General features: G+C 49.7%; 3 protein-coding genes and 1 non-coding gene across 11 annotated transcripts in view; 1 reads left to right on the top strand and 3 right to left on the bottom strand.

Moving 5' to 3' along the window:
• kiaa0586 (KIAA0586 ortholog) overlaps nucleotides 1-723 on the bottom strand; it is a 29,467-nt gene extending 28,744 nt beyond the window's left edge. For all 7 annotated transcript variants that reach the window (XR_013078189.1, XR_013078190.1, XM_076749561.1 and 4 more), the window contains exon 1: nucleotides 16-723. Coding sequence is in view for 5 of the 7 variants with exons in the window: in XM_076749561.1 (XP_076605676.1) it covers nucleotides 16-322 (307 nt within the window). In the remaining 2 variants the exon portion in view is untranslated. The remainder of the gene's footprint in view (nucleotides 1-15) is intronic.
• On the top strand, nucleotides 582-4,584 carry timm9 (translocase of inner mitochondrial membrane 9 homolog). The gene is made up of 4 exons (XM_076749569.1): nucleotides 582-1,569; nucleotides 2,090-2,138; nucleotides 2,336-2,431; nucleotides 2,832-4,584. The coding sequence occupies exons 2-4, from the start codon at nucleotides 2,100-2,102 to the stop codon at nucleotides 2,964-2,966; spliced, it is 270 nt and encodes an 89-aa protein (XP_076605684.1). The 5' UTR covers nucleotides 582-1,569; nucleotides 2,090-2,099; the 3' UTR covers nucleotides 2,967-4,584.
• The window catches only part of arid4a (AT-rich interactive domain 4A), an 18,819-nt gene continuing 809 nt past the window's right edge, over nucleotides 3,584-21,593 (bottom strand). The window contains exons 1-25 of one of the 2 annotated variants that reach the window (XM_076749567.1): nucleotides 21,401-21,437; nucleotides 21,223-21,273; nucleotides 19,175-19,285; nucleotides 18,754-18,819; nucleotides 18,499-18,589; nucleotides 16,925-17,004; nucleotides 16,679-16,776; nucleotides 15,606-15,738; nucleotides 14,259-14,338; nucleotides 14,081-14,157; nucleotides 13,751-13,932; nucleotides 13,598-13,670; nucleotides 13,388-13,482; nucleotides 12,374-12,471; nucleotides 10,727-10,964; nucleotides 9,823-10,046; nucleotides 9,453-9,614; nucleotides 9,273-9,354; nucleotides 8,809-9,025; nucleotides 8,626-8,688; nucleotides 6,968-8,548; nucleotides 6,643-6,747; nucleotides 6,290-6,442; nucleotides 6,043-6,189; nucleotides 3,584-5,030 (exon numbers count right to left, since the gene is read on the bottom strand). In XM_076749567.1, the coding sequence (XP_076605682.1) occupies nucleotides 4,927-5,030; nucleotides 6,043-6,189; nucleotides 6,290-6,442; nucleotides 6,643-6,747; nucleotides 6,968-8,548; nucleotides 8,626-8,688; nucleotides 8,809-9,025; nucleotides 9,273-9,354; nucleotides 9,453-9,614; nucleotides 9,823-10,046; nucleotides 10,727-10,964; nucleotides 12,374-12,471; nucleotides 13,388-13,482; nucleotides 13,598-13,670; nucleotides 13,751-13,932; nucleotides 14,081-14,157; nucleotides 14,259-14,338; nucleotides 15,606-15,738; nucleotides 16,679-16,776; nucleotides 16,925-17,004; nucleotides 18,499-18,589; nucleotides 18,754-18,819; nucleotides 19,175-19,285; nucleotides 21,223-21,228 (4,266 nt within the window). In that variant the 5' untranslated portion in view covers nucleotides 21,229-21,273; nucleotides 21,401-21,437 and the 3' untranslated portion in view covers nucleotides 3,584-4,926. Of the gene's footprint in view, nucleotides 5,031-6,042; nucleotides 6,190-6,289; nucleotides 6,443-6,642; nucleotides 6,748-6,967; nucleotides 8,549-8,625; nucleotides 8,689-8,808; nucleotides 9,026-9,272; nucleotides 9,355-9,452; nucleotides 9,615-9,822; nucleotides 10,047-10,726; nucleotides 10,965-12,373; nucleotides 12,472-13,387; nucleotides 13,483-13,597; nucleotides 13,671-13,750; nucleotides 13,933-14,080; nucleotides 14,158-14,258; nucleotides 14,339-15,605; nucleotides 15,739-16,678; nucleotides 16,777-16,924; nucleotides 17,005-18,498; nucleotides 18,590-18,753; nucleotides 18,820-19,174; nucleotides 19,286-21,222; nucleotides 21,274-21,400; nucleotides 21,438-21,593 lie in introns of those variants that run through there. The other variant, XM_076749566.1, reaches the window with a different exon arrangement.
• Nucleotides 9,159-9,238, bottom strand: LOC143332292 (small nucleolar RNA SNORD53/SNORD92). The gene has a single exon (XR_013078202.1). It is a non-coding gene; the product is annotated as a small nucleolar RNA SNORD53/SNORD92 (small nucleolar RNA).

Here is a 21,593-nt window from a genome sequence, read left to right as displayed (position 1 = left end):
TGCCGGAGCTCTTACCGGGCTGAGGGCGCCCTGCTTCCCGCGGCGTCTGTCGAGGCTTCGGCCGCTGCTGCTTTACGGTCCCGACACTCTGCTGTTGCTGCTCGGCCACAGGAGGCTGGACGCGAGGGCCCCGCAGTTTCTGGACGGTTATCTGGACAGATCCGGGTCCTGGTCCAGCTTCGTGTCTCCGATCAGAGAGAAGAACCCGAGTGGACCGGATTAAAACGTCCCCGGTGTCGGAGCTGCAGGAGGACTGATCTACACTGGTTTCACCAGATAAAGGCCGCGGTTTGTCTGAGCTGGAGTCCGGCTGAGACCGCATGCTGGCGGTCACTTTAATTGAGGTTTAATTACAATTGTTTAGTAGAACGTTAGCTAGCCATTAGCCGACAGGCTAACCTCAGCTAGCCACGTTCAAACTTCCCGCTCCGGCGTCATACGGGACCGAAGAGCAGCTGGGTGGTTAAAACTCGGTTAACGACGAGAGTTACTGCAGAGAAATGGAGTTTAAAACGTTCATAAATCTTAAACACACAAAGACACGTCAGACATTTTAAAAACGACAGAAACTTAAAGTGTCAAAGACACAAATGTGGAAACAACAACTGTTGCTGACAACAAAACACCGCACTTCCGGTTTCCGCTTCGGAGCAGAGATAGAAATGCGGATGACAGATGTCTCACTCCATCACTAAATTCAGAAACAGAAGCGAATAACTCACAAACGAGGCGTGCGTCGTTGAATGAAAACACAGTGAAGGAATGCGCGTGAAATTAAAACTTTAAATAAAGACAAACAGCATTGCTCCACTGGATCCAACACGTTTTTAAATCCATTTATTCAAAAATCTGGAATGAAGGATGAAGACTGGTGTGTCAGCCTCACTCTTCTGCTCCGGATTCACTCCTCACTCGTTGCTGAGTAACGACCTACTCAGCTTGAATATATAAATAACTAAAAAACAAACAAAAGTAGATAAGACGATACAATATGGGGAGAAAAAATTATAACATATTTAAAGTAATATTAATGTCTTAATATTTATTTCCTTCTGTCAATGTAATCTTTGGGCATTTTTAGACTTAAATATCTGTTTACTGTCTGTCTGAACATGACTGCTGTTGTGAAAATGTTTGTTAATTATATGAACACAGCGATGTTACATAAATATTCTTGTTCTTTGTTCTGCGAGGAAACCCTAAATTTATTTTGATTTAATCGAAAGTCAGGAACTTTATTGTTCTGTTGTTACGCACTTGTACCACTCCGGAAGGTCTCTTCAGTAGCGCACCGTTACATTTTGGATTTCCGGGATTAACTTTCGTCACATTTTGATTAATTTTATTTTTTATCGATTCGTATCCGAACCAGTTCATTGACCCTTTACGAATGATGTTATCATATAGTTTAATGTCGGTATTCAGATGAATCATTACTGCTTTTCAAAATGTATTAAAATAAACGTTTAGAGGTTTGAATCTGCGGGTTGGTTTGTGTCTGTCTTCCTCTGGTCTCATGTCCTGTCACATGTCCCTCTGAAGGATTCTCAGATCAAATATCGTCCACAGGTAAGATGAAATACATATTCTGGTTATTATTTGTATTTTAACGCGAAGCAGGTGTCTGTTATGCGGGAGAATGAGCGATGAAATTTACAGTAAAACCCGGAAACAGTCAAACCAGAACGAACGGAGGGCGGAAATATGCTGCTAATGCTAGCTACCGTTAGCTGTTAGCTTACTGGTCCTGCTGGAAAATAATTGCAGAAAGAAAGAAGAAAGTACGACAAGAGTGTGATTGCAGAGCTGTTTAACGAGCCCCAGTGTCCAGCTTGTGTCGTTGACCATCAGTCTGACCCTTTCTGGACCAGACGACAGTCCTCCAAATGTGTCCTCAGGTGTGAGAGGGCGGACGCTGCTCAGAAACATAGCAGAGCTTTGACTCCATGAAAAAAGTTCTGAAAACGTTTTGACAGGATCTAATCTGAGTGATGACTCAGCTTCAGGTTTAGGAGTCACAGTAAAATGTCACATTTTTGAATGTATTCTGGTGTGGAGCAGGAGTCCTGACGTGTGCTGTCCCTTACAGAGACTGAATCATGGCGGTCCAGGTGTCCGAGTCCGACCAGATCAAACAGGTAACTGGCTTGTTTGATCGGTTTTAAATTTCACTGCATTACAGAAAGTCAGGAATGATCGATCGATCCTGTCAGCTGATGGCACTAGACAAGCAGTATTAAACACTGGAGTGAGACGATGAGTCCATTAATTTATGTTTAGATGATCATTGATTATCACTTCCTGTCGGGAACTTGATTGTGTTTTTGTGATTCAGTTTAAGGAATTTCTGGGGACGTACAACAAGGTGACGGAGAACTGCTTCATGGACTGCATCAAAGACTTCACCAGCAGGGACGTGAAGCCGGAGGAGGTAAGTGATCACCGCTCGATCCTGAATGATCACTGAGGATCCTGAATGATCAGTAATTATCATGTTCTCACTCTTTTTGTCTTCCTCACGTTATTTTGTCAGTTTTTGGTCTTAATAATAATTAACAATACAGAAGTCAAGCAGGAAGTCTGTTTTTACATGATACAAAGCTTCAATGAGCAGATTTCCATCCTTTCAACCGTTCGTCTGTTAGCTAACCATTCGTTTGTTAGCCTGTTAGCTAACCATGCGTCTGGTAGCCTGTTAGCTAACCGTTCGCCTTGTTGCTGTAGTATTATATTTAAATATAAACATTTTTTCACCATCTTGAATGAACTGAATAGTTTTCTGTTGATTTCTGCCGTCTTTGTTCAGTCTGTTGTCTCATCTGTTGTTTCAGTCCAGCTGCTCCGAGTCGTGTCTCCAGAAGTATCTGAAGATGACCCAGCGGATCTCAATGCGTTTCCAGGAGTACCACATCCAGCAGAATGAGGCTCTGGCTGCCAAAGCCGGACTGTTGGGACAACCTCGCTGAACCGGACCGATCGGAAGACCCCGGCGGGCTGAGTGGGATCTGACTGACCAGTCCAGCAGATCCACCCAGGAGGATGAATAAAGACTCTGGACTGCAGACGTTTTCTTTTACCTCATTAAAAGTTGTTGTCCAAACAGGATCATAGATTTTTCACCTGTGCACAGAAACAGCTGAACTGTCGTTAAATGTGAGTCATTTATGTCAATGTAAGAATAAAATGTGTTAAACGTGGCCTCAATCGGCTTTTCAGCTGTCACACAGTTGAACCTGAGGAACGATGCCTCTGCACTGTTGCAGTGGGAACGTCTGAAGCTCAGAGAGCTCATGTTGTCTGTGCTGTCAGTTCTGCTGTGATGATCACGTTCAGCCGCTTTAGCTCATTTACACGTCTCAAAAAGTCCATCCGTCTTATCTCGTCCGATTCATCCGGACAAAAACCAGCAGATGGAGCAGGACGGTTTGTGTCCTTTGGAGAGCCAGTCATTTTGCTAAGCTAAGCTAAGCAGCTGCTGCTGGAGCCTCATAGGTCCTGTACAGACGCCACGTCTGCACCTGAACGCACCTTCCCCGTTGGTCTCTGATGTCTCAGTGTGGGAGGAGGACCAGGACTCATGGAGACGTATTTAAAAACTTTATTAGAAACAGAGAGCTGTTTATTGTCCAACATGGCTTCTGTTGTCAGGAGGAAGTGTGTGTTTATTTACAGTCGTCGCTCTCAAACCGCCGCTAGCAAAACACCACATAGAAAAAAAAACAACTGAGGATTCAGAATACAACAGTACAAACATTCGTCTCTTAAAAAATACTATAAATCATTCTTTACAGGCGTGTAAAATGTAGTTCTCAAATACATGGCGTGGTTTATTCTTTTCTTTACTCAGAACTTTTATGTACAAAACAAAGAAATGTTCAGGAGCTGAAAACAGCCGTCCGTCACGGCCACAGAGACCACACCACAGAAGAAGAACCAGGGAGGAACAGGAAGTAGTGCAGCAGAGATCCTCCGAGGGGGGGCGACGTTAGCGCCGACCGTGTGGAAGCTCAAATCAGCCAGAGAAGAAGAAAACGGACAAACTTGTCCAAATTGTGATTATTCAAAATAATCCAAATCACAGCGAATCAGAACAGAGCTTTTTAAAAGAAATTCATTTTCAGTCTCAGTTCTGACACAAAGTCAATTTTCTCTTCTTCTAAAATCAGAATTTCAACTCTGGATCAAAGTGAGACATGAAGAGAAAACAAGCTGGAAATCAAACCGATCAATAAATTTAACATCTGATCATTTTCAAGTAAGTTTTCTTCTTTTCGGATGTTAACGACCTTCCAAACGAACACGTCCAAAAAAATCTCACAAACTGAAGAAATTTTCAACAAAAACCAAAATGTTCATCTCGACAAACATTTCGTATTCTCTCCCGCTGTGACCTCAAACTTTTTGGGATTTTTTTTTTGTTTGTTTTTACCAAAATAAAAGCTCTGATTTCATATAAAAAGGCCAAAAACACTCACAGCAGGAAGTCAGGAAACGTCTTTAATCTTTTCTTAAAAAACCGGAATGAATGAAAAACATTGCATAATGAGCTGTGCTGCTAAACCGTGAACTCTGACCCCATCCCTCTTATTTTGAAATTAGGAAATGCACTGAAGGAAGGAAGGAGGGAAGGAAGGAAGGAAGGACTCTGTGGCAGTTCAACAGACGGCTGATTTTTCGGACTTGTTTGTCTCAAACAGGAAATCAGTTCATATGTGAGGGGGCGGGGCTAAAGTCAGGCGGTATTGCCCCCTCCCATCAGTCACTGCGTCAGTGGGAGCTCAGACTCTGACCTGCAGGTAAGTTTTTGTTTTTTTCCCCATCATGCCCTCAAATCTGACAGTGTGGGCGGACTCTGTGGCTGAAAGGGGGTGGGGCGAATTAGGAGGTGATGGTGCAGGAGTGGGTGGGGCCTGGGTGGGCGTGTCATCACCTGCACTCCACAGCGACGGTGTTCTGAGTTGGCGAGGCCGAGGACGGACTCATACCTGTGTCTGAGGAGCCCGACGAGGTGGACGCCGTCGTGTTGGACACTGAAGGACACAGAGACACAAATGTTTCCACCTGACTTCAAGATGAACACTGATCAATGAAGGTGATCAATAACTAAGACAAACACAGATTCTTTCCATTGTTGATGAATCATTCATCTGTCGGACGTCTCTGTAAAATCTAATAAGTGTGACCTCAGACAGCGAACGTGGACTCCTGCAGCTGAACGACCTTTAAGAAACATTGTTCAATCGATTGATCGATTGATCGTCACGGCTCTAAAACAATGACAGCATTCAGGAGGAGGATCAATGACCTGAAGCTGTGTCTCTGTCTGTCTGCAGAAGATGACTGATGTCCACACCAGCTGCCTGTGGGTCATTTTCCCCTCAGTAATGACTGCAGACAGCGTGACCTCCTGTCAGCTCCTCCTCTCGTTCCTCTTTACATTCAGTCAAAGTGTCGGCATCAACAGTCTGCTCAATCAGCTGTTAGCTAATCCTGTTAGCTAGCAGCTCGAGTTAGCCACTCCTGTTAGCTAGCAGCTCGAGTTAGCCTCTCCTGTTAGCTAGCAGCTCGAGTTAGCCACTGCTGTTAGCTAGCAGCTCGAGTTAGCCACTCCTGTTAGCTAGCAGCTCGAGTTAGCCTCTTCTGTTAGCTAGCAGCTCGAGTTAGCCACTGCTGTTAGCTAGCAGCTCGAGTTAGCCACTCCTGTTAGCTAGCAGCTCGAGTTAGCCACTCCTGTTAGCTAGCAGCTCGAGTTAGCCACTGCTGTTGTCAGTGTACTCATGGATGTACAGCTCATTGGATCATTGGATCACTGGATCACTGTGATACTGAGGAGAACTTAAAGCAGGAGGATCCTCAGTTCTCTGGAGGTTTATTCTGATTGGACACCAGGCAATGATCTCCTCAGGAAGTGAAGTCACATGATGACTGTCACTGTCATGACTGGATTACCTCAGCACGCAGCAGCTGTGAGCGTCCATGTTGTCAATAAATGAAATATGTGATGGGCTGCATGGTTCTCCCAGCATGCCCTGCGTCTCCTACCTTCTCTCTCTTTCTTTTTTAGTCTCTTCCTGCGTCTGTCGATGGATGCCACCTCCGACTTCAGGGACATGTAGTACTTCCTGATCTCCTGCAGCTTATCCTGCAGGAAGGAGATCCTCTCTGTGCTCGACATGCTGTCCAGCTCATCTGAGGAAGAGGAGGAGGAGTGATGACTGTGACTCCTCACAGGTCACGCAGGTTGGAGTGATCTTGTGATCGTTCAGGATCAATATGAGGAGTTACTCACCGAGCTGGAAGGTCCATTTGTACGTCCTCTGAGGGGAGAAGTTCTGTTTGTCTTTGCTCTGAGAGGACGGAGACGACAGAGCGGGACAACGAGACTTCTGGGCCTTGTGAGACAGAGACAGACGAGACTGGTCCTCACTGTCACTGCTGTGACCTGGAGGACAGACAGGAGGACAGTTTAATCTCTGTTTAACTCAGGCTGCAACAGATCTGAGTTCAGTTTAACTGATGAGAACACGAGTAGACACACATGGTCCCCATAGACCCCCACATTAATGTCTTAATTCACTACAGAAACACACACACACACACACACACACACACACACACACACACACACACACACACACACACCTGCTCCGTTCTTCTCCACCTTCCCGGGTGTGTGCGGTCGTTTCTGGTTGCGTTTCTGCTTCTTGGCCGTCGGGCTCGAGTTACAGTCCATCACCCTCTTCTGACCTGAGGAGTCAAAGGTCACACAGGTTACCAAATAACCAATCAGGCTGAGGAGTCTACAGGTAACAACAGGAAGTGCAGTCTGAATGAGTGTGTGTGACACACACACTCACACACACTCATGACATTGAGACATAAATACTCGGTCCTGATTGGCTGCTCTGTCAGCTGGCCAGCGTTTCATGTGACGTCAGGCGGTCACATGACTTGTCCCTGGTCTCACCTCTGTCCTTGGTCTCCTGCAGCGACAGCAGGGAGGTGGAGGAGGAGGCGCTGCCATCAAACCCAGGGCTGGAGTCTCCCTCCTGCTCCCCCCTTGCTGCCCCTCTCTCCTCCTCGGCGGCACTCCCGGTTGGATGGAGCTCCTCCGGGCAGGGGGCGGTGACTGGCAGGAAGGGGCGGACCTGAGGCTGGGGCAGGTGGGGGGGAGTGTGGAGGAGGTTCGGCAGCGGTGGCGGGGCTTGCTGCGGCTCCCTCATCATTAGGAGGAGGTGCTCTGGGGAGGGGGAGGGAGAGGGTTTCTCCTTCTCGTCCGGGTCGTCCAGGTCCACCTCGTGGCAGACCAGTGCCTCGGGGCCGATCTGTGGCTCCAGCTCCTCGGTGGAGGTGGGGCCCAGGGCCTCGGTAGCAGGGGGAGGGGTCCCCGTGTGCGTCTCTGGCTCCTGTGAGGCTACGCCCGTCAGACGCTCCTCTAATGCCTCCCTCTGCGTTGCCTCAGCTGGGCGAGGCCACTCCTCCGCCTTCATCACTCCCTCACTCCTCCTCTCTGACTCCCCTCTGCACGCAGGTGAGGGAAGTGTTTTGGGCGATGCTCCGGCAGCCATCTTGGGCGGGGCAGGGGGTATTTTGGGGGAAGCCGCCTCCTCCTGCCTCCTGTCGGGTCGGAGCTTCTTATCTGCTGCTCGTTGCTCTGCCGCCTTCCGTTTGAGCGCAGAGCTGCTCCTCTCTTCAGGTAACCCCACCTCCTCCTCCTCCTCCTCAGTGGCGGAGTCTGTGTCGGAGTCAGCGGTGAGAGACTCAGGGGGGAGGCGCTGGGTGGGGAGGCAGTGGAGGACCACCATGGGCTCATCCTGTCTCTTCAGGACACTGTGAGGAGGAGACGACAGTGGCGCCATGTGGGAGGGGCTGGCAGCGGGGGCGGGGGAGCAGAGGGGGATTCTGGGAGGAGTTTCAGAGCCCGTCTCCCTAGGGTTGGTCCTGCGACCTTTGACCCTGGGGGAGGAAAGAGGAGTGGACCTGCTGTCCTCCTCCTCAGCAGGAGCAGACTGAGGGGAGGACACCTCTGTCCTGCTGGGGGACGTCTTGGTGAGCGCTTCCTGTCCAGGAGACATCTTGTTTTTCTCTTGGATGGACGCAGTCTTCGCCGCTCGCTCCTGCACCGGAGACATTTTGTTCTCCTTGTCCAGGTGAACAGGTAGCACGGCAGCTTCTACTGCAGGCTCCTCCCCTGGCTCTGCCTCCTTCTCTGATTGGCTCAGGAGTTTGTCAGCTTTCTCCTGAGGCATGCTGGGACACGGCGGTGCAGTTGCGGCGGGCAGCTGTCCTGCCGTTGCTGTGCTGTCAACGTTAGCAGTCACTGTGACATCTGCAACTTCACTTGCCGCCATTGCTGCCTCCTCCTTCTTCACCTCCTTCTTCACCACCTCCTCCTCCTCCTCCTCTTCCTCTTCCTCCTCCTCCTCCTCCTCCTCCTCCTCCTCCTCCTCCTGGCAAGGTGGGGCTTCGCTCCTCCCTCGCCACGGTGACGGCTTCTTGTCAGGCGGGTCTTCTGATTCGCTGTCCTCCGACGAGTTCCCAGACTCCTCTGCAGAGAGACAATGATTAGTTGGCTGAACTGGATCAATGACAGGAAACAGGAACAGGAAGTGGACTCGCTCTCACCGTTGGACGCTCTGTCGGAGTCGTACATGCCTGACGTTCTTCGGGTTCTTCTGCGAGGAGTGTCTGCAGAGAGGATGATACGTCTAAGTGAAGTGACAGCAGCCTCACCTGAGCATTAAAAGCTGGACAGGTGAGTCAAGTTAATCAGCTGATTCAGGTCTGAGCGCGCTCAGCGTCTCTTACTGTCTCCATTGGCCATGTTGGATGGTGTCTCCGTCCTGCTGCTCTTGCCGTTGGACCGTCCCTCGTTGCTGGGCGTTTTAGAGACGCTGCGTCCTGCTGTGCTGGTGGGCGTGGTCCTGATCTGAGGACGGCCACGCTTCGCTCCTGTAGGTTTCGCCACCATCGACGGCATCTTCTCTTCGTCTTTATCTCGCTCCGGCTCGTCCTTGTCTTTGTTCTACGGAGACAGACAGAGACTGTTTTCAGACTTTCAAGAGTTTACGACCTCTGTTCATAACTCGTGCACGAGGACGCACACGTGCACACAGGTGACATGAGGACACACTGATTGGACAGTGGAGTTTTATGCTCTCGTCAGACAGCCAAGAGGAAGTGACATCACAGGACTTCAGTCCAGCGTGCGAAACCTTTCTCAGCATCATCACCCGAGGCCTCAGCAGGTCACGTGACCACGGCGAGCTCACCTTCACCTTCTTCTTTTGTCTCTTCTTGGTTCCCTTCTCCACAGGCCAGATGATCCGATCGGCCTTCACCCACTCGTCATACCTGTGGATCAGACACACCTGCTTCAGGACAGACTCCGCCTCCGACACCACCTGAACTCTAACACACCTGCAAACACTCAGAGGGCGGCAGACACACACCTGACGTTCCAGCCGTAGTAGTGAACCAGGTAGAACTGTTCTCCGTTGTCCACGTCCGTCTTCTTGATGTGAGCCTCGTAGATCTTCTGAGTCTTTCCTCTGCCGTACTTCACCCTGACCTTCGTCCCTGTCAGAGAGTCCTCGTCCTCCTCATCCTCACTCCTGAGAGAGAGAGAGAGAGAGAGAGAGAGAGAGAGAGAGAGAGAGAGAGAGAGAGAGAGAGAGAGAGAGAGAGAGAGAGAGGCACGCGCACACACACACTATCAGATGAGGTTCAGTCTTTGGTGGAGCAGTAGGTTTTTGCCCTGAGTCGAGTCTCTCAGGCTTCGTCCTGCACATTAAAATACTCGTTATAATTGAACTGCCTCACCTGTCCTCTCTCCTCCTCTCCACCTCCTCCTCGTCTTCATCATCATCGTCGTCGTCCTCCTCCTCGTCCTCAGAGCCTTTCTCTGAGTCATCCATTCTTCTGTTGCTACGTCTCCTAATCTCCCTCTGCTCCTCAATGTTATCTCCTCCTCCTCCTCTTTTCTCTGGTCTGGAGGGCGAGTCTCTGTCTGCCTTCACCTGACTCACCACACACCTCCTCCTCCCCTAAAACACAGACAGACAGACGGACAGACGGACAGTTAGCCACTCAAACACTTTGGTTCAGGTTCAGGTTCAGAAAAGTCAACATTTGTCTTCAATATTCTCCTTCAGAACCAGACAGACGCTCATTTTCCAAGAGGCTGAACCAATGAGAGAAACGGTTTGTTCAGGCTTCAGAGGACGGACAGGGAGCCTCACGGTGTCAATGAGCGTCCCTGACAGTGAATTGTCCCTGTGCTGTGTTTTAACTGCTCGTTTGTCATGTGATCAGTTCCGGGTGTTGGTGGTTTGGCCGTGCTCTCAGCACATTAACTGTGAATCAAAAAAAGAACAAAAAACTTTAGGTGTCTTGTAAAGGACTAAAAGCAGAGCATCTCTGAACTGTCCTCGGCTACTGGCTGAGACAGCTGATTGGCTCATCAGGTCGCTGAGGGTGTTAAATGCACATCTGACGCCGTCAAATCAAATCCAATCAAAAGCTTTGTGACATCAGCACATGTGGTTTTATTGTCCAGAGAGCCGACTGAATGTCGCCTCGCTCTGAAACTCCTGGACAAAAGACATCAGTTAGGACTCAGGACAGCTGCGTGGACCTGGACCGATCTGACGGCGGTTTACAGTCAGAGGAAGACGAGCGGCTGCGTCTAAAGTTTCACTTTGAATCTGAGTGTCTGTCGTCTCACCCTCGGGGACGACTGTCTCTCCTTCACCTCCTCCTTCTCGCTCTCGCTCTCCGACTCCACCTCCTCTATCTTGTCATCGACAGGCTCCGCCTTCACCGGCAGTGTGTTGTGCTCTTTAAGCCCCACCCCCACCTGCTTCTGATTGGCCGGAGCGGGTGGAGGGCGCGGGTTGTTGTGATGGATGGTCCTGAAGGTGATGGAGGCAGAGCGGCAGTACTCCTCGAAACCGTACAGGTACCTGACGAGACAGAGAGCACAGAACAACCCATGATATCTACATCCACAACACCCGATGAACGGCGTCACAGTCCAGATCACAGACCTGATCCTGAGGGCAGCTCAACATGAGACAATGATCCATCAACAGCCTCCATCATTTAATCGAGATACTGATCAGTTTTCAGATCAAACTCCTCTTGAACTATGAAGAGACATTTTTACTGAAATGACATCAATCAGCTGACAGATCCACAGACCAGCTACAGATCCACAGACCAGCTGACAGATCCACAGACCAGCCGACAGACCAGCTACAGATCCACAGACCAGCCGACAGACCAGCTACAGATCCACAGACCAGCTACAGATCCACAGACCAGCCGACAGACCAGCTACAGATCCACAGACCAGCTACAGATCCACAGACCAGCTGACAGATCCACAGACCAGCCGACAGACCAGCTACAGATCCACAGACCAGCCGACAGACCAGCTACAGATCCACAGACCAGCTACAGATCCAGACCAGCTGACAGACCAGCTACAGATCCACAGACCAGCTGACAGATCCACAGACCAGCTACAGATCCACAGACCAGCTACAGATCCAGACCAGCTGACAGACCAGCTACAGATCCACAGACTAGCTACAGATCCACAGACCAGCTACAGATTCACAGACCAGCTACAGATCCAGACCAGCTGACAGACCAGCTACAGATCCACAGACCAGCTACAGATCCACAGACCAGCTGACAGATCCACAGACCAGCCGACAGACCAGCTACAGATCCACAGACCAGCCGACAGACCAGCTACAGATCCACAGACCAGCTGACAGACCAGCTACAGATCCACAGACCAGCTGACAGACCAGCTACAGATCCACAGACCAGCTACAGATCCACAGACCAGCTGACAGATCCACAGACCAGCCGACAGACCAGCTACAGATCCACAGACCAGCCGACAGACCAGCTACAGATCCACAGACCAGCTACAGATCCAGACCAGCTGACAGACCAGCTACAGATCCACAGACCAGCTGACAGATCCACAGACCAGCTACAGATCCACAGACCAGCTACAGATCCAGACCAGCTGACAGACCAGCTACAGATCCACAGACCAGCCGACAGACCAGCTACAGATCCACAGACCAGCTACAGATCCAGACCAGCTGACAGATCCACAGACCAGCTACAGATCCACAGACCAGCCGACAGATCCACAGACCAGCCGACAGATCCACAGCCCAGCTGACAGACCAGCTACAGATCCACAGACCAGCAGACACATGGGTCCAGATCTAATCCACGATCTCTCGTGTTGAAACTACAGCACGCTCTTCTTTGGTCTCCTTTGTCTCATCATATTAAAAACCAGGTGAAGGCGTGCTGCTGTGAGGGAGCAGGTGTGTTCTCTTACTTCCTGTAGGCCGTCTTGACATTGTAGGACGCAGCAGAGTTGAGGACAGGGATCCCCAGATCCATGTAGACCTGCTTCCACACGGTCCCAGACTCAATCTAAAACACACAAAGAAGAACAGGGTCACATACAGCTGTCTCTGTGCAGCATACAGGAAGTGACATCACAGGACTTCACCCTTCACAGCATCATCGCGGGTGGACTTCAGCAGGTCACATGACCCACTGGGCTCCAATGAGAGAGACAGACAGACAGAGAGGGAGGGAGGGAGACAGACAGAGAGAGAGAGAGAGAGAGGCAGAGATGGACAGAGACAGACAGACAGGCAGGCAGACAGACAGACAGACAGACAGACAGACAGGCAGACAGACAGAGACGGACAGAGACGGACAGAGACAGACAGACAGGCAGACAGACAGGCAGAGACAGACAGAGACGGACAGAGACGGACAGAGACAGACAGGCAGACAGACAGACAGACAGACAGACAGGCAGACAGACAGAGACGGACAGAGACGGACAGAGAGGCAGACAGACAGACAGACAGACAGGCAGACAGAGACAGACAGAGACGGAGAGAGACAGACAGACAGGCAGACAGACGGACAGACAGACAGACAGAGATGGACAGAGACAGACAGACAGGCAGACAGACGGACAGACAGACGGACAGACAGACAGGCAGACAGAGACAGACAGAGACGGACAGAGACGGACAGACAGACAGACAGGCAGACAGACGGACAGACAGACAGACAGAGATGGACAGAGACAGACAGACAGGCAGACAGACGGACAGACAGACAGAGATGGACAGAGACAGACAGACAGGCAGACAGACGGACAGACAGACAGACAGAGATGGACAGAGACAGACAGACAGGCAGACAGACGGACAGACAGACAGACAGAGATGGACAGAGACAGACAGACAGGCAGACAGACAGACGGACAGATAGGCAGAGACAGACAGATGGACAGAGACAGACAGACAGGCAGAAAGACGGCCCTCACCTTGTGGCAGCCTCCCAGGTGATAGACCAGCCTGAAGAGCTTGAAGAGGTTCAGGTCCTTATAACCCAACACTGGGGGCTTGTTGATGGGGGTCCCTGAAGGACACACAGAGACAGGCAGATTAGAAGAAAACCATGTGTGATCATGACTCGGGCCCCTCTGACAGACGGGGCCTCAGGAGTCTGAAGTCCTCTGCTGTGGGAGTCTCACCTCGGTCCTCCATGAACTTGTAGAGCTGCTGCAGGAAGTGGTCTCTCTCCTCCGGGTCCAGCTCCTCCTCCGGCTGGACGGAAACACGGACAGAGACACGTCAGCATTCGAGCCCACAGCCCCATCACTCACCTGCTTTCACATCACGCTCACCTCTTCCTTTATATGTTTCTTCTTCTTCTTCTCCTCTTCGTCCTCCTCCTCATCATCACTCTCCTTCTCTTCATCGTCCTCATCATCGTCACTGGAGGACGAGTCCAGGATCTGACTCATGTCCATCTTCCACACATCTGGAACCTCCCTGCTCCTCAGGAACATCAGGGCTGCTTCAAAACCTAGGACGGGGGGAGGGGGAGGGGGAGGAGGAGGAGTAGGATGAGGAGGAGGAGGAAGAAGGTTGTTTGAGAAACAGAAAAATGACCGCACTGAGTTCTGACAGGTGAGTCAGTGTCCTGGTGCATTGTGGGAGTCGTAGTGCCTCACCTCTCCTGTTGGAGAACTCAGACTTGGCAGTGCCGATGGAGCCGACGACGTGGACGTGTCTCCTCGCAACCGTGTAGCTGCAGGATGACAGCAAACAGGAAGTAGGAGGATGAGATACAGCTGATCTGTTTCTGATCAAAGATCAATAAGAAAAAGAAACATGTCAAAGTAAACTCACAACTTAGAGTCGCTGAAGGCTCTGACTAGACACTGATCCTTCTTCACCAGCAGCTCATCGTTACAGCTGGGAGACACCACCTGCAACAGAGACAGACAGAGACAAACAGAGACAGACAGAGACACAGAGACACACTCAGAGCTCAGAGTCTTCACTGAAGGAAGTGAAAGCTAAACGAACATGTAGGCTGTCCTGAATGGACTGAGTGGTGACAGTTCAGATAAACAGATCATTCAGTCCCCTGAGGGACATTTTCAGAGGACACTGCAGAAATCTGGTTTAATGAAACACTTCAGCTCAGAAGAGTTCATTTCCAACAAAGATCAGTGATGCTGATCACATCATTTATAGAAATGATTCATTAAGATGTTCAGCATGCTTTCTCTCACACCTATTCACTGAGGTCACCTGTTCACACCTGTTCACTGAGGTCACCTGTTCACACCTGTTCACTGAGGCCATCTGTTCACACCTGTTCACTGAGGTCACCTGTTCACTGAGGTCACCTGTTCACACCTATTCACTGAGGTCACCTGTTCACACCTGTTCACTGAGCTCACCTGTTCACACCTGTTCACTGAGCTCACCTGTTCGCACCTGTTCACACCTGTTCACTGAGGCCATCTGTTCACACCTGTTCACTGAGGCCATCTGTTCACACCTGTTCACTGAGCTCACCTGTTCACACCTGTTCACTGAGGCCATCTGTTCACACCTGTTCACTGAGGTCACCTGTTCACTGAGGTCACCTGTTCACTGAGGTCACCTGTTCACACCTATTCACTGAGGTCACCTGTTCACACCTGTTCACTGAGCTCACCTGTTCACACCTGTTCACTGAGCTCACCTGTTCACACTTGTTCACACCTGTTCACTGAGGCCATCTGTTCACACCTGTTCACTGAGCTCACCTGTTCACACCTGTTCACTGAGGTCACCTGTTCACACCTGTTCACTGAGGTCACCTGTTCACACTGAACTAAATCATCAAACTTCTTTCTTTTTGTCGATCTGATATGAAACTGATGAACTGATTCAAGTCTCTGCTGATAATCAATGAGCTGATGATGTCATCAACAGCCTCCCCTGTGGGGGTGGACAGTGTCTTCGTTCTGTTATTTATCATTGACATTATTAATCAATTCTGTCCTTCCTTCACATATTGAAGCACTCACCGTCAATATCTGATATCAGTGTGTACAAATATCAACTTTCTTACTGTGTGCTTAAATACGTCTATTCATTCTGCTTCAACCAATCAGGTTGCCTCAAACTTTTATGTCTTCACTGTCCAATCAGATACAGGTGTGTCTGTGCGTATGTGTGTGTGTGTGTGTGCCTGCTTACCAGAGCCAGGTACCAGTTGCCTGGTTCCTCCTCATTCTCAATGCTGCAGACTTTTCCCAGCAGCTCATCATTCAGCCTCCTCCTGTCCTCCTCCTCCTCCTCACTGGACGAAGACTCATTCTCCTCATCAGCCCTGAGAGACAGACAAACAGACAGTCAGACCGACAGTCAGACAGATGTCCAGTTAAATGTAATAGGAAGAGACTCAGGCTCATGTGACTGCAGCAGCTTCAGGTCTTGTCTTTGGGCTGGAGGATATGGGTGGAGTCAGACACGATCTGGGCTGGACTCAGGCCTGATCCAGGGTCAGATCTGACGTCGCATTGGGAAAATAAGCTCCCAGACGAACAAACGTCTCTTTTGATAGGAAAGTAGAAAACGTTGAAGCAGCAGCTCGTCACGTGAGGCTTTCACTGGTTTACATGACAAACACCAACAGCAGCTCCAGCTGGCCTTTAACTGCCCTCCAGACCTGAGTCCACTTCCTGTCTACAAATCCTTTCATGTCCCATCATGAAGACGAACTGATTTGGATGTCAACATTTCACTCAGAGCTTCAGTGTGGATCTGTGGTCAGGAGACAGTGTGGTCATGTGTCTATGAAGTGCTCTGTCCTGTGTCCGTCTCTGCTGAATCCTTTCTGTTAGGGTTAGGGTAAGGGTTAGGGTTTCTGTTATCTGTTTGAATTAAAGCTGCGCCATGTGACCGTCGTACAAAAACATCCATCGTTTCATATCACGCTTAACACATGAAGGCAACACAAAGACACATGGAGAACAGCGAACGTGACACAGACGGAGAGCAGGACCAGCCGAGACAACGCCAACTGCTCCAACTGTAAAGAGGACGACTTCAGTCACATGGACCAAGACCAGAAAAGAAGCCTCAGACGGGCTGAAACACCACCAGCTGGAAATGTGCACACGTCCCAAACAAAGGAGACGAATTATGAAATCTGAGCCAGGAGTGGGAAACTCTCCCTGTGACCGCTTCATAAAGCTGTTCAGTGAGTCGTGATCGGATGTGAAACCACTTGTGTGTTTGTACATTCAGTTTAAGAACAGCAGACTCACACAGCCTGGGATGAACGCCGCCCGCCGCGGTTCGACTTCTTGCCGATGACCGGAGTGCCGAAATGCTCTGGGTTTGTCAACGGCAGCTGGTCCAACGTCTGAGGATGGGAGACAAGACAACGAGGTTATTATTCTGAACACAGTCTAATATCTTCAGCTGAGATGATTTCAGGTATTTCAGAGTCCAGGCCGGTGGAAGGACACAGGTCTGAGAAGTAGTCCCTCCCGCCTGCGTGTGAGACTTACCTCGCTCTCTGCGAAATGTCTCTCTCCCTTCAGACACAGGGACGTACGACGGAGAGTCTTCTCATCTCCATCATCAAACACTGAAACACACACACACACACACATTTGTTTCTAGGTGAAACAGGAAACAAGACACATCCACTTCCTGTCCAATCAGAAAGGCAGACAGCGCTGGTTCAGACAGCGCGTTCTAACTGCAGGTGAAACGATCCAAACAGCAGAACAAGAGATGCTGATTGGCTGCAGTGAGCAAGGTCACATGACAGTAGAACATTTGTCTGTACTGCACACTGCCACCAGATTGGTCAGACAGCCAAGAGAAGATGTGACACGTGACATCATCAGCTCATTGAGCACAATCTCTTCTCAGCATCATCACTCCTCCCCGCCTCCCCACCAATCAGAGCGTCTCCAGCGTGCGCTCTGAGTGTCACGTCATGAAGACTGCTGTCTGCTCAACGCTGCTTTGGATTAAAGCATCTGCCAAATAACTAACTGTAATTGTAAGACAGAAATCTGATCTGGGATCAGCCTTCAACAGTCCAAACTGTGGCTGCTTCTCTTTCACTGTCGTCTCCATGGTGAGTGGAGGTTATGTGACTGAGGTGTTTTTAGTGACACCTGGAGAGCCTCAACCTTCATATACATGTTTACACGGTCGTCCCCTGACATCTACTTCCTGTCTGTCCGTCCTGAAGACGTCCCCCTCCTGCTCTCCCTGAGTTTTCTTCCAGTTTTCCCTCTGTTAAAGCTGCAGTAGGTAAGATATAAAGATAATTTTTGGTCATATTTGCTAAAACTGTCCCTGTGTCCAGACAGCAGTACATGAAACATGTAATCTGTGAAAAAAAAAACAGCTCCATTGGTCCCACCTACTGCTCCTACTGCCATGTGCAAGAATCCACCGTGCACGACACAAAACAACCAATCAGAGTCAGAGGAGCGTCTGAGGGAGTGTCTGACATCTGTCAATCACTACTCACACACGCCGCGAAGCGCCCCCTCCCTCCACTCATGCTGCCGGCTGCCGCTCAGTCAAACAGCTCTGTGAGCGGCGTCAGGAGGCCAGTGAAAGCTACGGTGGAGCAACAGCCACCCGCACAGGAGAAACTGCCCATACCGCCGCCAACAGCAGCATATACGGCCAAGACAACAAGTAACCACAAAGCTAATATGGTGATTGTCACAGTAACACTACGCAGCACAGATGCTATGTTAGCGACTGTGATGTAGCAGCTGAGCAGAATTAGCTTGTTTCCGATGCTAAGGCTAATGTTACTGGTTGTCACGGTGGCCGCGCAGACACCGCGGGGAGGAGGGGCTTGGAGGCAGGGCATGAGTGCAGCGGAGAGGGAGGGGGAGTGACGTGGAACTTGCGTTGGTTCAAATTCTCAGGCCAAGTCTGCTCTCTTCTCCATCTTATCTATCAAGCTTTAAAGACTCTGACTCTGGCTCTCCCTCCCTTATTATATATAATCATCGACACCATGACGTTTACGTCTAACCAGTGAATTTTGTGTAGAAGCTGGCAGTGATGGCTGTGGACCAATCAGGAGGCAGGACCAGAGACTCACCCACAGTGTAGAGGCTGGCGTCTGTCAGCTTACTGATGACGGCCTCGCTGGACAAACCCTCGTTAGTCTTCACCTCCACTGTGGAGCCCACCTGAGGGACAGATGGACAGACAGAAACACACAGTAAGACCACATTCAGCCTCATTTCAAAGTCTCGTCTCACATCACAACGTATGTCTTAAAGGAATAGTTTGCCGTTTCCAAGGCGACAGTGACTCATCATCACCGTCATCTTCATCATCATCACCACCTTACCCTCAGCGGTCCTTTGATCTGGTCGTCCTGCACCACCTGGGATGTGCTCTCACCTTTCAGAGTCACCTGAAGACACAGTGAGACAGCGGTGAAGGCTTTGCTGCGGACATATGGGACAGATTTTAGAGACACGGGACAGTGATAAATGTGGACACACTGGTCCTACTAAAGTCTTCCACTGGATGTCCAAACTGCTTTAAAGTTTGCGTCTCATTGTTCCAGGTGTAAGACAGGTACAGCACACTGCTCCTTCTGTCCTGAACTTTGAGGACACAAAGCTGAACAAAGTCGTGATCCGCTCAGTGATCAGCTAGCGCAGCCGTGGACAGACACATGGAGGACTGTGGACATGCAGCCTGTAGTTTATCTGCTGTCACTGTCCTGTATGTGACAGGAGACACTGACCATGCTCAGGTCTTACCTTGACCTTCACCATGCGTTTCACAGTCTTGATCTTGGCCTCACAGAAAGCTCCTCTGTACTTGGCACTGACGTCTGTCCCCACTGTCAGGTAGGCAGGCTCGTCTGCTGCCTGGCGCGCGCACACACACACACACACACACACACACACACACACACGAAACATCAGGACACAAACACACTCCCAGCATGCACTGCAGCACACAGGAGAGAAGCTGCAGCTGCGGGTCTGAAAACTGAACTCAGACCAAATCCACATTCATGTTTCTGATGTTTGACAGCTGCTGACATTTAATAAGAAGCTACGTTTTAGCCTGTCTCCACCTCTATTGTCACTGTAGCATAGTTAGCATAGTTAGCTGCTAACGTTAGCCTCATGACAGCAGACATGCCAAGGCTGCGGATGCCTCTGCCTTGAACAGTGACAGCTGACTTTATGCTTTTACTCACCCAAACAAAAGAAGCGTTGTGTTCAGTGTTAAACTGCTTTTCCATAAATCTACGTAGATCAGTTCATAGACAGTAACTGTGATCAGTGTCACGTCACTAAAATTACCCATGCTCCCTCACTGCCTGGTCACATGATGTGTTCCTCTGGAGAAGCTTCTAATGGCGTGAAAAGAAACGTTCTGTTGTGGAGAATCTGTTCAAGAAGTCTGACCAAAAGTACTTTTATGAGCCTTGACTCCAGTGGGACGCCGCCATTATCAAGTCATTTAAGCTGCATCAACCTGAAGACAAAGAGGACCAACCAAAAAGGAAACTTCAAATGTCTCTAAAAATGCTCTTTCATCTTTGAAACGGTCAGATTTCACTTCAGGACTTTTAAAGTCGACATAAGTGTTATTCTCAGTGTTAGTGAGAAAACACGGAGCATCTCTACGCACAATGATTTATTCATCATGGTTTCATCTCGTGAGTCCAGTGAAACAGAAAGACGAGTAAATACAGACAGAAATCTGAATTCAGCACACGCTGGTGCTTCTCCTGACTTTTACTTTGGAGGGTTCAGACACTGAAGTAAAACAGTTTGCTGAATATGACTGTGGAAAAGCAGAGGGACGACGCTGGTTCGGTTTCTTGGACTCATCTGAGGACAAATGCGTTTTAATTAACATGCAGATGTTCATGTGATTCTACAGCTGGATCAGTCTGTCTGTCTGTCTTCTGTCCGTCCTCAGGGCTGATCAATGAGTCCTTAATGTGTGAGGCTCCATCAGTCTGCACACAATCTTCTTCTGTCTTTGTGTCTCTAGTTAAGGCTGACTGAAGGCCTGAGCTGGACTACGGTACGCTACAATTTTTCTGCTAATAACTGAATCTCAGTGTCGCAGATCAGCTGCTGCTTTCCTCAGGAAGAAACAGAGGTAAAACTCTGAGGAACGCGACACAGTTTGAAGACCTGTCTCTGCTCTGCTGTCCTGGGACAGACAGTTTTCACAAGTTTCACAAGGTACATGTCCAGACCTGGACCCAAACTCAGACGGCAACAAGGTGACTGACAGGCTACTGTCTTTGTTTGGGTCCTCAGTGAAGACTCGTCATTAGAAACCATCCAAACTGTCCCTCAGAGGTCAGCAAAGGGATTAAATCCGTCATTGTGACTTCATCTGCACATTTCCTCGCAATACAACATCAGAAATCAGTGAAAAACACTAAAGGCTGCTTGTTTGACTCTGTTTACTGGGATATAAAACAAAGATGACAGGTCCAGTGCTCATGTTTAAGAGGCTGCAAATGTTTGACTTTTCTTCCTGTTACATTACTGAAATGATTAACAGGTGATCAGGATAGACGGCAGCTAATTTTCTGTCAGTCAACTCACAGAAACCTTGAATCATGCCAACCTCACTGCGCCTGATGTTGTGTTAGAGAACATCAATGTAAAGACTGATCCAATGAGAGACAACATAAACTGGACCGAGACAAGTCTTTTAACTGGGAAGAAACCGGTACAGGACCATCAGAGCCCTGTTTGGAGCGGTGTGTGGACACGGAGCTCAGACCCACAACATGGTCTTCAGTGTGTGTCGCAGGTCAAACACTCACCTTCATCTTTCCGGCTATTTGAGGGAGTCCAGCTCGAAAGATTCTGGATCACTGAAAGACACAAACCAGGACGGGGCGAGTGATTAAAGCTGGCGATCAACAGAGGACAGACGGGGACGGAGTGTCAAACTGCCCTGAGGTTGTAAAATAATGCTAAGCTAACCAACTAGCCACTCACTTGTGTTAGCTCAGGCATTCTTTCTGGCTCGGTGCAGCCCCCTCCCTCCTCCTCCCTGCCGATCTGATCAAATATGTGGCACAAACAGCTCTCACTAACTTAGCTAGCGACGTTCACTGCGACTGAACACGAGTCATCGTTTTCTGCGGGTTGTAGCGTCAATATCGGCGGATCGGTGAGGGGACAGCGAGCG

This window comes from Chaetodon auriga, chromosome 14 (genome assembly GCF_051107435.1).
Source record: "Chaetodon auriga isolate fChaAug3 chromosome 14, fChaAug3.hap1, whole genome shotgun sequence".
Taxonomy (NCBI): domain Eukaryota; kingdom Metazoa; phylum Chordata; class Actinopteri; order Chaetodontiformes; family Chaetodontidae; genus Chaetodon; species Chaetodon auriga.
This window is presented reverse-complemented; position numbering and strand designations above follow the sequence as displayed.

Bases quoted from the DNA above. Each gene is read 5' to 3' on its own strand.
- timm9 (XM_076749569.1), top strand. From the start codon at position 2,100: ATGGCGGTCCAGGTGTCCGAGTCCGACCAGATCAAACAG. The intron at 2,139-2,335 runs GTAACTGGCTTG...TTTGTGATTCAG, and splicing joins AGTCCGACCAGATCAAACAG to TTTAAGGAATTTCTGGGGAC. The intron at 2,432-2,831 runs GTAAGTGATCAC...CTGTTGTTTCAG, and splicing joins GGGACGTGAAGCCGGAGGAG to TCCAGCTGCTCCGAGTCGTG.